Source organism: Podarcis melisellensis (assembly GCF_964234715.1).
Source record: "Podarcis melisellensis genome assembly, chromosome: 2".
In the NCBI taxonomy this organism is placed as follows: domain Eukaryota; kingdom Metazoa; phylum Chordata; class Lepidosauria; order Squamata; family Lacertidae; genus Podarcis; species Podarcis melisellensis.
This window is the reverse complement of record NC_138529.1, coordinates 29,555,161-29,571,788: the sequence shown is the minus strand read 5'-3', so window position 1 is coordinate 29,571,788 and position 16,628 is coordinate 29,555,161. Positions and strand designations below refer to the sequence as shown.

The 16,628-nt window shown below is 46.1% G+C and overlaps 1 protein-coding gene across 18 annotated transcripts in view; it reads right to left on the bottom strand.

The window, feature by feature from the left end:
• The window catches only part of RBFOX3 (RNA binding fox-1 homolog 3), a 225,372-nt gene that overhangs the window by 19,450 nt on the left and 189,294 nt on the right, over positions 1-16,628 (bottom strand). For 6 of the 18 annotated variants that reach the window (XM_081899817.1, XM_081899819.1, XM_081899824.1 and 3 more), the window contains 4 exons: positions 5,279-5,533; positions 3,943-4,083; positions 2,239-2,292; positions 363-455 (listed from right to left, as the gene is read on the bottom strand). In XM_081899817.1, the coding sequence (XP_081755943.1) occupies positions 363-455; positions 2,239-2,292; positions 3,943-4,083; positions 5,279-5,500 (510 nt within the window). In that variant the 5' untranslated portion in view covers positions 5,501-5,533. Of the gene's footprint in view, positions 1-362; positions 456-2,238; positions 2,293-3,942; positions 4,084-5,278; positions 6,754-6,775; positions 7,135-7,606; positions 7,629-7,696; positions 7,818-7,915; positions 8,201-16,628 lie in introns of those variants that run through there. The other 12 variants (XM_081899823.1, XM_081899813.1, XM_081899822.1 and 9 more) reach the window with 11 other exon arrangements.

Sequence of the window (16,628 nt, the reverse complement as noted above, 5' to 3'; positions counted from 1 at the left end):
ACCCTTTAGGGCCTAGGCGTAGCAGGTGGTTCAATCTGGCTGGCGCCTGGGAGGTTGGAGGATTTGGCAGTATCATGCTTGCCCTCCCTCCCTCCAGCTTTTCCCTGGCAGATCCCAGCAGACTCCTGCTGGAGAAGGTCTGCCCTCCTCTTCTTCTTTTGCTCTGTGCCCCACCCCTCCCCACCACCTATGGGAGATCAACAGCACAGGGCATGCAACATCCACTCGCCCGCCTGCGTGTCCTGGGAGGCCCAAGAGGTAGAAATGGTTAGAAAAGAAAGGGGTGTCTGTGTGTGTGCATGTGGGGAGCAAGCGTGACTCCTAACGCCCCGACGCAGAGCAGGCAGTGCACATGTTCGCACCTCGATCTTGCGTCCCTCTACGATGGTGCCATTCAGCTTCTCCCGTGCCCGATCGGCATCTGCACTAGTTTCAAAAGTTACAAACCCAAAACCCTGTGAGTGGAGGAGAGAAAAGGAAATGGAGAGAGAAAGAGAAAGAGGGGGATTTGGGAGGGACGGAGAGAGGGTGGAAGAGGAGTAGGAGGAAGAGAATGAGAAAGGGGGGGGAACGGGGTGGGTGGGACAGGACAGAGAGAGGGGGGTGAGTAAGGAGCAGTAGAGAGAAGAATCCCCCAGGGCCTGGGGAAAGAGGCAGGATGTGAACTTCCCAAGCGACCCCCAAGGGCTGGGGAGGGGGGGACAAAGCAAGGAGAAGGGGAGGGGGTAAGGCTCAAGAGGAATAAGGACAGGCGCCAGCTTCCCAAGAGGCCAAAATTGCAGGGCAAGACATGGCAGAGTGCATTGCTGCTGCCTCATGGGAAGAGTAAAGTGTTCTGGACTGAGCTACTGGTACTTGCAATCGATTCCACCTGGAGAGGCATTACATTCCTGGAGATACATTACAGTATATTCATTCACTTTCTGAATGTCTGATGGAAACTGTGGGAAGTCCTCATTCTTTGACCAGGACCAAAGGCCAAACCAGACAGTGACATGGGAAATCTGGGACTGGGGGGATCTCCTAACACCTTTTCCAAAGTTTAAATGCAGCTTGGGGTGGGGATAAAAGATGTGATGGTGGTTGGGAGCGGTTTAACCCTTTCCCCATCATTGCAATTTCCCATTTGGAATACCCCTCCCCAAACATTGCCATTAGCCCTTTTGGGAGATGGGGAAAACACAGGCACCTGGGTTATACCTGCCCACCCCTACCCCCCTGCCCCAAAAACCTAATATAAGTTTTGTGGCAGGGTGGGGTGGGGATTTGAATCAGGAAGACATTGTAGGGAGAAAGGAATACTAGTTGTTGGGAATCACAGGTGGGGGCAGTGCTGTTGCACTCAGGATCTGCTTGCGGGCTTCCCTTGGACTTCTGGATAGCCACTGTGAGAACAAAATGCTGGACAACATGGGCTTTTGGTCTGATTCATCCTATGTTCTTATGGGTTCAACATCCTCTTTTCCCAGTGCCATGCTCCTGATCCAATTCCCCACCCACACCATGACATACACACAAGGAGAAATTAAGCTATGAGAAAGACGTGGGGAGATCTGGTCACCCATCTCCCATGTCACAGTCTGGTTTGACCCCAAAAGCCAATATTGAACCTGAAGAAATGGGCCTAGGAAAACTCAGTAAATGTGTTATTTAACAGCTGGGAGAAATTTCAAATCCTGTCAAACTAAACACCCCCATATCCTCCTGGAAACAAAATGCAAACTATGTTAAGTATTTTGGCATGTATTTCTGAAAAAGACCCATGCTCAACTCTATCTCCTGCAAAACCTTTGCAACAACTTGCCTTAGGTAAAACATTTCCCCCCTCTTTTAATTTGAGTGATTTCCAGTTTCACCATGAGAGGGTGTTCTTTTCCTGCAATTAAGTTGCCTTAGCTATAAGGTTTGCAGTTCCTAGTTTTATCATCTTTCCAACCTTACTCTCTCTGTTGCTTGCTTCAGAGTTAGAATCTGAAGAATGCACAAACCTGATATTGTGGAGTATCTTCATTCAGCATGTTCACTTTTAGGGTGAAAGTTAAAACACCAAACTTTGATTCTAAGTCAATGGCTGTAGGGTTTTAGGGGGCGGGTGGGAGAGAGGGGTGATTAGAAACTAGGTAGGCAACTTGAGGCACAGAGAGGAAACTGGAAGGGGCAAGAGGGCAGTCTGGACCCTGGGAAGGCGCACCTACACTGATGTTTGGGTTGCACCAGACACCAACATGCTGAACCCACCTTGGAGCCGCGCTCATTGAAAATGATCTCAACATCCAGGATCTTTCCAAATTGCTGCAGAACAAAACAAAAACAAAAGGAAGGAAGGGATGGAAGGTAAAAATAGGAGTAATCATTCCCTGTCCACTCCATCTTAGCATGTCTGCTTTCATTTACTTATTTATTAAATTTAAATACCACCCTTCGCCTGAAGACCACAGGGCGGTTTACATTACAAAACCACAAAAATACATAATGTAATAACAAACCAATAAAAACAACCCCGTGACTTTTTAAAAGGCCATAGATGATTTAATTAGTCCAAGGCCTGGGAGAACAGAAATCTTTCATACAGTGGGGGTGGAGGCGGTCCTTGAGGTATTGCGTCCTGAGCCTTTTAAGCTGTCCATTTACTCCAAAAGGGCCACTGTGTCCTGGTAACCTCTGGAATCTGGGGAGTAAAGTACCACAAAATACCCACTTCTGTCATAGGCCTTTGAGAGCCTGCTCCATCCCTGGGAGCTTGATAGCAACATGGCAGACACTTCAGGATTGAAGGACCAGTCAGTCTCATGTGCTGCCAGGCTGAGAGAGGCTGAGTTCTACCTATGCATAGGCTGAGAAGACAGGTCAGTCCTACTTGGGGCTGGGGTGGTGTCACAAGTTTCATGGGAGAGATTAGAAGGGAGCTCCTGCCATGGTATGACTTTGCTAGGAGCAGCTCAGCACTCTCACCACAAGGGTTGTTATGAGACCTCACAACAGCTGTTCATGGAGAAGATGTGTGCAGGATGCTGAGGGCACACCGCTTGAGAAACATAGGGAACTATCTTATACCAAGTCGGACCACTGGTTCATCAACCTCAGTATTGGCTACTCTGACTGGCAGCGGCTGTGCAGGATTTCAGACAGGGGTCTCTCTTAGCCGCAGCCAGAGCTGGACCAAGGTGTTTTGCTGTCAGAGGAGAAGGGCACGGTAGATCAGCCAGTTATACTGGCAATTGAATCCACCACGGGTGACATGAAAACCTCCTACACAATTGAGATAGCAAGCCTGCTTGTTGGGAAGGGAGGGGCATAGAAATGGTCCTGATGCAGAGTGGAATAACTGGGGGGTTCCAGGGAGTGCTGTTGTTGTTCCCCAGCATCTGCCACCTGAGGCCATTGCCACACTCTGTCTAATGGTAGAGATGGCCCTGGCCCTATCTGGGTATATCAGGGATTGAACCTGGAACCTTTTGCATACAAAGAATATGCTCTGTCCTTTCCTTTGGGATCAAATGTTATTTGATCCCACCTATTAAGGATGTTGGAAAATTCCAATGGAATAGGAAGTGGAAATTGCTGCAGTTTGCATGCTTGTTTGTGGTCAGCAACAGAGATCAGTCAAGCAAATAGTCAATACGCTTTCACAATGTCATTGGTTTTCTTAAGTCCGCAGACTTACAAAATGTAGCTTTTTTTTATTGCTTCTGACGTATACTTTATGTTGAAACAAATGTAGGTAACTTACATAATTTATGCTAAAAAACCGGACGGCAAGGTGAATAACGTATTTGGCAGGAACCAAACAGCAGTGGAACAAAAACAGTGATGCCCGCGACAGGGAATGGAATGGAAATGGCAGCACTGGCTCTGCCTGTAGCAGGTACTCAGAGTTCTCCGGGGACACTTGTCAGCGTGCTTAGCGAAAGAGGTTGCGGGCAGTGAGAGGAATGGACTCACCCCAAACATTTGCCGCAGGTCAGGGTCCCGGAAGCGGAAAGGGATGTTGGAAACGTGTAACCGTTTGGGCTGCTGCTTGTCAGAACCACACTCTGGTGGGTGTAGCGTCTGGTTGTCTGTCTGTGCCGCTTCATCTGTGTGCTGGGGATGAAGGGGAAAATTAAAGAGAGATTCCACTGTGATCTCACCACTGTTTTGTGCTTGCTTAAGACCATCACTGCCCCTTGCAAAAGCTGGCTGCAGATATATGGGCCGCCTACAAGAGTGCTAAGTGCTGGGAGTTAGGCTTTGCATGTGGCCATTGGGCTTTGAGTACGTGGTGATATGAACTCAGTAGGTGATGGATGGGGAGAGGGTGCAGCTGCAAACCTTTAACAGCATACACAGATCAGTGGCATATGCAGATAGTTAAGACTGTGAGCTGCTCAGACCTCACCATTCACAGATTCCCTATCTTGCTTCAGGCCTTAACCTTCCCAACTGCAGAATGGGAATAATGACACTGGCCTACCTTAGAGGGTGTTCTTAGGGGTTCTGATCGTTATTACGTTTGTGTTCATGAGAGAGCAGGATAAAGATTGGTGCCGCCACAATGGTGGGCAGGGACAAACAAAGCGGTCCTGGCTTGACCCCTCTGGGTTTGCATGTGGGTCTGCATGTGTGCAGCCATGTGGGGAGGCAGAGCTCACTCTCCCCGCTGCGCGGTGGCAAGCAGCCAGCCTGGCACTCAGGGACGGAGGAGCGGCTGGGAACTGCTCACTCAGCGCTTCCTCACTGAGCTGCATTACAACCACATCATTGGCACGATGGGATTGGCAAGCAGCCAAGCAGGTAGATTACAAGTGATTAGGGACACAAGGGGAGCCAGGAAACTTAAGCACTGAGCCACAAATGCCCACGGGGCAGCTGGGGCACTGGCATTGCCTCTGTGAACTTGCCTCCTGCTGCACAAGCCCTCGGCTCTATTTCAGGCCCAATTCACCATCCCTTGTTGTCTCTTATCCCAGATAAGCCAGGAGAAGGGTGAGGGGTTTTGATCTGCTGCTTCAGCCCACCTGCTTGCCTATAATGCTGCCCCTCGGTCTCGAACCAGGACGTTCTGCCTCCCTCCATTTTTTGAGCGGAGACCTCTCCTTGGACTTTCCAGCTGAGTTTGCGCATGGACTGCAGAGCAACCTGGCTTCATACCTGCATCCTTGCAGATAGAACCACCCTCCTCCTTCCCTACCTGACTGCAGGCTTCCTTGAACTGGCCTGAAAACCCACTCTGCAGGCCCTTTCCGGGCCAGGGCTGGTCCCCTTTCACAGGTTCTCTTTCAAGCACCAAGTAACTTACCGGTACTGTTTGTGTGCCCGCTATGGATTGCGTGCTGGCGTCGGTGCCCGGCTGTTCGGTGTGGCTCTGTGCTGGCGTGTAGAGAGTCAAGGCATGCTCAGGTACTGTGCTCTGCCCCGAGTAGTCCTGTGCTGGGTGTGGGTGTGGTGGAGGAGCGTATTCTGCAGGGATGCCATTCTGCGGGGGTGGTGGGTACGTTGCTGGGGGGTAGGGCTGGGCCATTGCGTCAGGCGGAGCCGTGGCGTCCTGGTTGCCCTGCAGAGACATAATAAAGAGAGAAACGTGTTGACTCATTGCCTGGAGCTTCATGAGGGGCCATGAGCATTTTCTATGGTCAGGTCCATGGTCCCCTCTTCCCCTCCCAAATGGCTGATACAAGTCCATCCAATGATTCATCGGAGTTGCAGCAATCTTCCCCTCGGTGCAAGGCTGTATAACTGAAGGTGTCTCCTACATGCCACAGTCAGTGATGTGTTGAATCAATCAATAAATAAATCCAAATTCTGCATCATGAAAACGAGGGGGGCAGGGAAGGGAGTGATGCAAATTGTTAACATCTGCAGGTGTGCACAAATGTATCCTTGCTTTCAGTTAATTTAATTGAAAGTTTTTGACACTGGGAGAATTAAAAGGAGAAATGCGCATGACAAATGAAAGCAGGTCAGGTATTTTATAACCTTCTTGTCAAATGACCCATTTTGTATGCCTCTTTATTTTAATGTAGTCTCCTTTGATTTTGTTGCTATGTTCATAGTATAATTGTACCACAGAATCATAGAATTGTGGAGTTGGAAGGGACCACGAGGTTTTCTAGTTCAACCTTCTACAGTGCAGGAATCTTTTTGCCAAAATTGGGACTTGAACCCACAACCTTGAGATTAAGAGTCTCATGCTCTATTAACTGAGCTCTTTGCTTTTAGCTGAGGTTCAGTAAACTACATCAATATATTTTCTTATGAGTTTATGGAATAGAAATGAGACAACAACAACAAGGGTCGGGAAGCAAAGTTAAAAAGTTGTAAACTACAAATAGCTATTTGCTAATCCAGGGTAGGAAATCTATGACTCCCATCACCCCTAATCTCTGGCCATGATGGCTGCAGCTGATGGGGGCCAATGTCCAGAGGGCCACAGGTTCCTCACCCTTGTCCTAATCCTTATAATGCCTGCCAAGCTACTCCCCGACACTGAGAAGGTTCTCTCTCTCTCTATGGTTTACTTTCTAAGCTTAGGCTAGAAACCTCCAAATTTCTAAAAATAATAGCTGATCGAAACTAGATTCCAGGTTTTCTTCTGGCTATGCTGCAAACACAAGACATGGATAGCTGGCCATGGAGTACCACTAGTTTTTTTCCACATGCTTCCTTCTGGCATTTCAGTTTCCCGGAATATATAAATATTTATATGTGTGGGTGTGTAGATAGATAGATAGACAGACAGACAGACAGACATATAGATAGATGCACATATGCATATGGGTAATTGTGTGATATACACATATATTTAGATAATTGTGAAAAACAATATTTGCTTCTCTGTATTAACAACTCTCTTGGCCAAAGTGCAGCCATCTTTTGACACATTAAGCTGCAAGGTTCAAAGATTATGCTTCAAAACTGAGGCTCTCAAGTGCATCCATGTGTACACATAACCATTGGACCATGATGCCAGCTAGTTCCGTAGGTGTTCTGGCAGGCAGAATGGTACAGGAAAATGTGTACATTTCAGCTGTCTCCCCTCTCCAAGCTTCCAGCAGGAATCAAAACAACAAGCCAGATTTCAAAATCGCTAGATTTGTGATGTCACTATTGTGGGATGTTAGCATCCAGAATGCATAGGTAAAGGGTTAATTGAAAGAGCTGTAGAACTCTATGACCTTCATACACTCTGTGGCAGTTATGGCAGTTGGTTGAACCATCTGAACAGTTAGAGCAGCAGTTATGTTGTGTTGTGCTGTGCTGTGCTGCTGTCTACCTCAGAGTATGTCAGCCTGTAAATGTTAGTCAGTCTTAGATAAAAATCTACATAAGATGTTTCAGCAACTTATGTATCATCTACCTGCATTGTATATATTTAGCCGGCAATGACAAGTACATTAAGTAAAAGTTATTTGTTCTTTAAACTTTAAAAGAGAGTGTCTTGTGTAGTTTTTATAGGGGAGGGGAGAGAATGAAAGGGTCAAACGACCCAGGGCTGCCTTCTGATTACCCCGCAAATGGGAACACAAGTCTAATTCTCACAACTATCACACCTGAAATGGACCTGAAAACCACACCTGAAAAGGTTTTTTCCCCCCAAGACAGTGTACAAACAACAAGCGAAGCATACCTGCTTGGATCCGTTTGCCAGATACTGAGTCAAAAGTGGAGAGGGGGGAAAAACGACTTACGTCTATCCCCCCACCTCCATAATGTTTACAATGTTACTAAGTCCTGCACATAGCCGGACTAATGAGGAAGAGCCTCCCTTAATTGCTCCAGCATCTGCTACTATACAGAGAAATATGCTGGTGTGACTGGCTCCTACATCAAGGGTGCAGACCCCAGGACTGGGGAACAAATGAGGGCTTCCAGGGCTTTAGCCAGCCCTCAGGACTCTACCTAGGCCCCTCCCCACCCCACAGGTCACATAACTCACCAGCCCTGCTCTGTTCTCAAATGCTTTTGCCTGGCTGGAAGATTATCCATAAGGATGTGCAACCCTCAAAAGGAAAGCAGCCTCCACAATGCCTTAGATCCATAGCAGGAAATCTGACATGGCAGGTGGAAAGGAATGGCCAGCACAGGATGGTTAAAGCTTGCAGAGATGTCTCCTACATACTTCCACTTGACCTCTCTCAGGGAAAGAGAAGAAAGGATAAGTAAAACTGTCCATCATTTGGAGAATAGGTGGTCCCCCACTCAAACATACCAGGGACACACATGGCCACAATATCACTTCACTGATTTCAGAGTTGCAAGCTATGGCAGCAGTAGGGACCAGTCAGGGACTGGATGGATGCAGAAGAATGGTGGGAGGAACCAGCTGGAGAACCCCCAAGGAAAGAAGGCTCAGGACCTGGGTATTGGTAGTGGGACAACAATGACTGATCAGAAGGAGAAAAGGGAGAAGACTGGGAAGAGGTGGTGTTGGGAGCTGAAGAGGTAACAGTGCTTAGTGAGCAGGGAGAGTCTGTGGCAGAGAGAATCCCAGAATCAGAAGCTGAAGAGGAGGAGGGAGGCAGAGATGGGTTAGGCTTGTGAAGAGGCATGGGTGTCTCTCTCTCCTGCTATGACAACATACCCTCCTCCTTAGCCTCCCAGAACCAGGAGAGGCATGGAACAGGAGGTTCAAAGGCAAGCACATAGGCATAGTCTCTGATTGCTTGGAAGAAACTCTGGAGAGGAGGAGACTTGGGTGACTGTGGGGGGCGGGAACCTTTAGTCTTGGCAACTGCTTCAAGGAAGCAAGACCTGATGGAGATGAGTTGCTGTGCTCATTAGGCCTGACACTCCTGTGTAGATCTTGTTTTGCTAATAAAGCGTTAACTTGCTTGGTGTAATTTACTGCTGCTCGCTCTTGTCAGGATCCTTTGGCTCCTCCTGGACCTGGTTAACATGGCAGACCTCCCTATTTGGCTCACAAGGCCAAATCAACCAAGCCTCTCCCATCTGCCTGACAACATATGGCACTGGAGTGGTGGTGGTGGGCAGCTGAGCCCAAAGACAGTTTGCAGGCATTGCCTGTCAGGTGATGGGCAGCACCTGCAAAGCACTGTGCACACCATTTTCTAACACCCAATGATGAGCTGATCATCAACACTTTGCAGTCTGCTCCTTTGTCTGCATAATTTGATTTCATTGTGACATCTGGTGACTGACAGGTGGGCGGCTCTGCCCATCTATCAAACATGGCCCGCCAGAAGGATCCAGCTGCCCACAGCTGCTATTCATGTGGAAGCAGCATGAAACACCTTCTGCCTTGTAGCTGTGCCACATGGCAGCCACAAAGTGTCCACCAGCTTGCTACTGTTGCTACTGGATCTCTCACACTGCGTGGAAGGTCAGTTTCCATGCCACGCCAGCCATTAGGTGATCCTAAAAAATGTCTGGAGAATGGTGTGATTACATTGTCAATGCTAAGGGAACAAACCACACAATGAAGTGGTCTACGCAATTGCCATGTTCAGCAGCTACTAATGCTACCATACACACAAACACACACTCCTCCTAGACACAATCATGCACAGAGTTCTCTCCCTCTTCTCTCCCTTGCTCAAAAACACACTGTTTCACACCTCACTGCTCTCTTCTCCCCCACCTCCCATTCGACACCACGTCCCCTGCCTTGTGCTGACAAACAGCCACAAGCCCCTCTGCTAGGAGCCCAAGTTCTGCTCTCAGATGCTTTATAGCCCTCACACAGCAGTGCCTCTCTCTCTCTCTCCGTTTCTCTCTCCCGGGATGAAATACATCTGCAGCTCCTGGAGCCGAGACAGGCTCTTTAATTGTGTGTGTGGTTAATTTATGACAAGGCAAGATCACAGTGGGACAGGCTTGGACAGGCAAGCTTTCCTTGCTTGAACAGAGAAACCTTTCCACCCCATGCCCTGTCTCAAGGCTGCCCTGTTCCTAACCACATCAAAGGATGCTGCAAGGCCCTCTTCACCTGGGACATGGTGGCTGGCACAAAAAGCACACAGGGAACAACCATTTTTGAATCAGCAAATTACTCAAGGGTTACTCTGCTTCTTCCTGTACCAAGTCAGCACTCAATCATCCTGGGGGAATGGGGAGAAAGGGAGACATGCATCTGTTTTACTGGTACTACAGCATCTTAGGACGTATCATGCCAAACACGTTGTTTACTGGAGAGGAAACAGGCAATCAGGCTCAAGCTGTTACAGAAAGTAGAGTGATCAGACCCAGGGATCTCAGGATCCTGAGTTAGGAGTCTCTGTTGGGGCAAAAATAGGTTATAGAAATTGTCTTCAAAATGTGTGTATGTGCGTGGAAGTCCTTGTCATGGTCTGGGATTCTGACCCACCTCAGAGTCAAATGAGAACTCTGACCTGGATGATTAGGCCCTGAAAGCGCTCCATTAGGCAGTTTCCAACAGAAGTTTCTGCAGAGGAGGAACCCTAACAGATAGGCCTCTATCCCCTGGTTCCAAAGAAGGCAGCTCTGCCCCTTCTTCAGATGACTCCCCACACCTGAACTACCAGCAGTTCACAATGACTCTTCTTTTCAACTTCTGGGACCAGAAGAGATTCTCCAACCACACAGGAGTGCACAACTGTATGACAGGACACAATCTCTTTAACTCCAAGCAGGTTCCATCCAAGGAGACAGGGCTTCACACAGGCCTTACCCTCAGTTACTGGCCAGTGCTAGAGCAACACTCCCATCTTCACAATGAGTCCAAGATTCATCCTCATTAGGAAGCTCTACTGGAAGCTCTCCATGGTTCTGATTCTTAGCATTTCTAACACATCTCACCACACCTGACAATAGACTCTGGCTGAAGACAGGATACTAAATTATGCTTAAGAAACCTACCCTGCCAAATGTGGCACCCTCTAGTTGAGGAGGTTAAGTTTTGCATGCACTCGCTTGCCCTAACTTGGCAACAGAAATTATGCATCTTGGGCTAATTTACATAGCATGCTTGATTTGTGCATGTAATACACTTTGCATAGATGCATAAGCAGAAGGAATACTTAAGATGTTTCTTTAAAAAAGCTCAGCTGGAAAAGTACTGAGTGATAGTAATGGTTATGAAGCTATGATCATGTTTGTGCTACAATCCAATTTCTGGTGTGTAAATGGCATTGCCATTGTGACTGTGGGAAATGGAGTCCTATGACTGCACCAAGTGCTTTGTTTCCCAGAGGCAGTAGTTGGGCACCTCTGCCATTTACCTCTCCTAGATTGCTGGAATCCTTATCTAGACTTAGTCTCATCCTATGCCATCAGCAAAAACGATTCCTACCCAGCAAAAACACAGTAGATGACACATTGTTTTTTTATCTGCAGTCATTGGGTTAGAAAGCAGTGCTTTAAAAAGTAAAAGAATGCTGAGATATCTAGATTCCCCTATGAAGATTTTCAAAATCTTGTATATATTAGGTTTTTATCTAGCCACTTCCACAGGGAGATAAGAAGATCCCAGATGGATCAGGGCAAAGGTCTGTCCAGCCCAGCATAACAGTGGCCAACCAGATGCTGATTAGTAACACACAACTGGGACCTGAGTACAGCAATACTCTCTGCTGCTGTGGTTTCCAGCAACTGGAATTCAAATGCACACTCTAAGAGTGGAGGTAGAACGTCCCCATCATGGCTAGTAGCCATTTATAGCCTTGCCCTTCATAAACATATCTCTTTTTTCCTAAGCCATTCAAGTTAGTGGTCATCACTACATGTTTTGGGAACAAACTCCAGAATTTAATACCCAAAGGACCTGGGAAGAACAACACCAACAAGATCATGAGACCCACAGAGCAGTTACTGAAAACATTGGGACAGCTGGGTCTCCAGTACAATATGTTGACAGCCAGAAGTCTGCAATTCTTCTGCTCTTACATAGTCCTTCAGCCTGCATTGCCTTTCCAGGTTCTATTGGAGAATGGAGATCCTTAGAAGCAGCAGCCCTCAGCACTTAAGCCTGCCACTCAGTCCGTTAACTCTCATTGGACCTGTTGCCTGAAATTGTGCACAGACTCGGTGGCATCTGAGGTCTTTGGGGGGGGTGTGCGTGAAGATGCTGGTCCCTTTGTGAGCTCCAGCACAGAGGCTGCAGTTACTGAAGGGTTCCTAGTTCTGTGGCCCCAGGGCTTTTTTTTTCAGCTGGAACTCAGTCTACACACCTCTCAGGTGGGCATCATTGCCATTATAAGAGAACAAGGGAAGCATTCATGGTGAGTTCCAGCACCCTTTTTCCTAGAAAAATAGCACTGTGAGGTCTTATATTTAGAGGGACTCTGGTGGTTGGACTCAGCCTCAGTTTTGTGTCAGGGCACAGAACCAGAGACTATTAAGGCTATGCTTCTGGTTTAATCAATTCCATTAACTCCTCTCCCTCTGAATCAGGAACCAAAGCCACTACTGGATGTTCTGGTCATAACACTGCATATATCATTTTTGTTGTTGTCCCAAATAAAGGTAAAAGTTAAAAGTAAAGGACCCCTGGACAGTTGAGTCCAGTCAAAGGTGACTATGGGGTGGTGGCGCTCATCTCGTTTCAGGCCAAGGGAGCTGGCATTTATCCACAGACAGCTTTCCAGGTCATGTGGCCAGCATGACTAACCTGCTTCCGGTGCAATGGAACACTGTGACGGAAACCAGAGGGCATAAAAATGCCATTTACCTTCCTGCCGCAGCAGTACCTATTTATCTACTTGCACTGGTATGCTTTTAAACTGCTAGGCTGGCAGAAGCTGGGATAGGGCAATGGGAGCTCACCCCATAGAGTGGATTCAAATCGCCGACCTGATTGGCAAACTGAAGTGGCTCAGTGGTTTAGACCACAGATCATTTTCTTGGTTTGTGATTTTCAGACTCCTCTGGCATTCTTAGTATTTTGCCACCCCAGGCAGCCTCTTGGGTAATGCCTACTGGGTTGAGTGTGGGTGTAAAGAGACTACAATAAATTACGTGGGCCTGTATGTATGTATAAGGAAACTGCTTGTATTTTACATGGTTAGAAATTAGTAAAATGTGCTTGTTTTCTCACAGAGAAGCTAAACATTTTTCTGGAAGAAGTTGCATGTATGCATTTGGCGTTTGCTTAGAATATTTTCTTGGTCATTTTAAAGATATTAGTCCATGGTGAGCAGGATTTGGGGTCATATAATGGTATTAACAGTACGTTAAAAATAGTGGTTTTACATAATGCCCTCATTTGTCACCACTGTAATGAAGGTATTTGGTGACCCATGGTATTCTTCCCTCTGCAGGAAACAAAGGCCACAGATTATGGGTTCCTCTGCCTTTAGTGGTACATGAAACACAGTCAACAGTTTCAATAAGAAACTGCCAATTATAGGCAGACCTTCACAACTGCCCCTAGCTAGAGATACGTTACATTCCAGGAAAAAGGAGTATAAGTTCTGACTCACATGTAGACACAAACAACAAAAAAACTGAATGTTGGGTCACTTGTGAGGAACAGTAGGTGCTCTGCAATTTTCCATAGCTGCACCATCAGCAAGCCATTGTTCAGCAACATCCTCAACAAAAGGATAATGCAATATCTAATGTAAAAGTTGGCAGCTTCTTCAGCCCATCAGCTCACTTCCCTACTAACTCTCACTTAGCTGGGCCAAAGGAGTCAAATTAGGTATGTCCACTGTGGATTTCCAACATTTGAAGACTTTCTCCACCTACTTAATGTATTGCAGAGATACCAAAATTCTGTTGCATCATGCTTCATGTGAAATGGGCGAGAGTAAAAAGGTTTGTAGCACCAATATGCTGATTACTGTGAGCTGGGAAGAACACAGTGCAGGCCTGAGAGGACTTAACAAATCACAATGAAGGTCCATGCAGGAGGCAATAAAAATACAGCTCCATGGGCTGCTATGTTACCCATTCCTGATCTTAAAAAACATGAAATAAGCTATGAGCACAAAACTGATTTCCTCCTTGCCACATCTTCACAATACAGGCTCTCATCACTAAGCTCATACATACCAAAAAAGGGTGAAGTATTTGCCAGCTCTACTGATTTTAAAAATGACAGGCGAGAGACATCCAGGGTTGAGCCTTAAATTGCCATGAAACAGGATTCAAGAGATAAATGCATGATTTACAATTCTTGATAATGTGTCCCAATAATACATTCCATCTTAAAACCTACAGAAGTTTTCAAAACTTGGGTCACCAAATAAATGGCAGAATGAGAAGTAATGTGAAGCAGCCTGAAGTCCAAAAACAAAATAAAACAATATTGCAATGAAATAATATTTTAATACACCTTAAATTTATTTACCTGGGACTCATCATGAAGTTTCTGACTTCATATAGCAGAAAGCTCCATGCAGGTTTTATGAAATGAAGAAACCACCAACTATTCAATTTTCACAAGAAAGCTGTCACCAATGCATTTTCCCACCATCTTCCTGCTTATTTGTGGTATGAAATGCTGAGAGATACTTTAAATTAAAACCATGTTTAAAAACAACAACATGCCACCAGTCCATGACATTGCTGTATTTACAGGCTGGGCAACAATTTCTCCAGGTACCTGGAACTTCAACATCAACATGCAACTTAATCATATAATGGGAAACAGAGTCAGTTTCTAGTTTTATCATTGGTAAGGCAGCCCACGGTTCTTTTACATAAATAAAAACTTAGGCCCAAACAACATGTTGCAAGGTACTGTTTCGGTGCTGTCAACCCACATCTCCCAACACGTTTCCCTAAATGAAGAATACATGGTACGAAGTAAGAAAATTAGTATTTCTCCTCCTCCTGCAGGTTAAAGCCAAAAGGAAACAAAAGGAAGGTGAACATTAAGGCAATTATATAATATCATATTTCCCACAGCTATACATTACTGGAGGGACATGGGGAGAGGGGAGACATAAGCCTTAATTTAAACACAAATCATGCCTACATTTCCTTATTAACCTGGTGAAATGATGCTCAGATCACTAGAACTAGCTCTTACAATACAAAACAGAAATCAAGCTTTGAAGGAAGCTGAACAATCACAGATCATCCAGTCTTCCCAAGAATTACATGACTAGTATTCTGCCAGAAAACAGTACAAGTTGCAACATTAAGATAACCTTTGCCAAATATTAAATAATATATTAAACTCAAGTTCTTGACAATATCACTTCATGCTGCAGGTAGGATGAGATTCTATTTCTGAATGCTCTCCATATATAAAGCTTCATGCTGATATTATACTGGAACATCTGTAAACTAGAACAACAGATAGGCTAGATTCTAACTATATCTACATCTGCTATGCTAAATTACTACAGGGAGCGTTATTTTGTTACATGGGGACCCAAGCTGTACAGCCCAAAATTATACTGTCACATTCTACACCTCTCATTTACTATGAAGTGGAGGTTAAAAGTGAGAGGCACAAAACTTTCTAAACCCTCAAAGAAGCAGTGTGACATGCAATAAGAGACAGGAGGCTGCAACACTACAGACACTTACCTGGAAGTAAATCCCATTAAACTGAATGGAACTTGCTTCTGAGCAGATGTGGAGAGGAATGCACTGCAAGAGTTCAGCGTCCCAAACGCGGGAAAGCATGGCCACATTAAAAATAATCCAAAATTAACCGAAATAAATAAGAAAAATGTGCTGAGTTATGAAAGAGAAGAAAGCCAGTGTTTTGTGCAGTGTGCACATGCCACCTCGCATGCCGACTCAACAATGGACTGTGCTGAACAAGAGAACAGGAATGGGTACCTCAACAATGGAATCTGAGTACTCCCTCCTCAAATGATGTGGGATAGCTACAACTATCTCCCACTTCTTGCCAGCCAAGCTAGTGATCTGCACTTCCCATAGATTTTGGTAACGCTTGCATATTGTTACTGTGCAAAACCAAGTTTCTTAGAATAAAACACAAACTGAATTGCATTCTGAATCGTCACTGCTTTCCTGCCGCAGTTTCTAGCCTGTGCTCTTCAGCAGATGCCTGTGTTCATGAGGTGCTTCCTCTCGCCACTCCACAGAAAAAAGTGCTTCTGCCATATGAACTGATAAAGGGGCTATCAGATCAACTTTTAATATAAATATCACACACACACAAGCCCTGCTGAGCACTATAATGTACTGAAATTAGCATAGACAGTACAGTCTGCAGTGTGGTGATAGCCTGGAATTAGAAGCAATTGTGTAAAACAGGAGATGTCTCTTAAAATAATAGACACCTGACAATCATAATCAATGGCTTCTGCTGAGACATTCACTTTTTCAATGCTGCCTCACCAAGAGAAGGGCTCGTTTTGCCCCAGTTACAAGCCGAGGTTCCCAGATAGTAAGGATGGGGTGGGGAGGAGAAATTCCAGCAGGAATGGAGAAACCAGGGCAGCATCTACCCCACTGTGTGCACTTCTCTGCCTCTCACTGTATCCACCCGCACCACATCTTCCAGCGATGGCTTGCCATTGCCAGTCTACCTGTGGAGTGTGTGGGAGTCTTTCTAGATGTAAAGCAGATGGGGCAGCAGGGGGTGGGAGAGCGGATGGTTGGTGGGAGGGATGCCAGAGGGGACAGGGAAATGTACAGAGAATACAAAACAAGTGCCACACTTGCCGTCTCCTGATGTTGCAGATTCTAATCTCTCTTCCCTGCAACATCCCTGATAATCTCCATTATTAATTTGACCTGTCTCA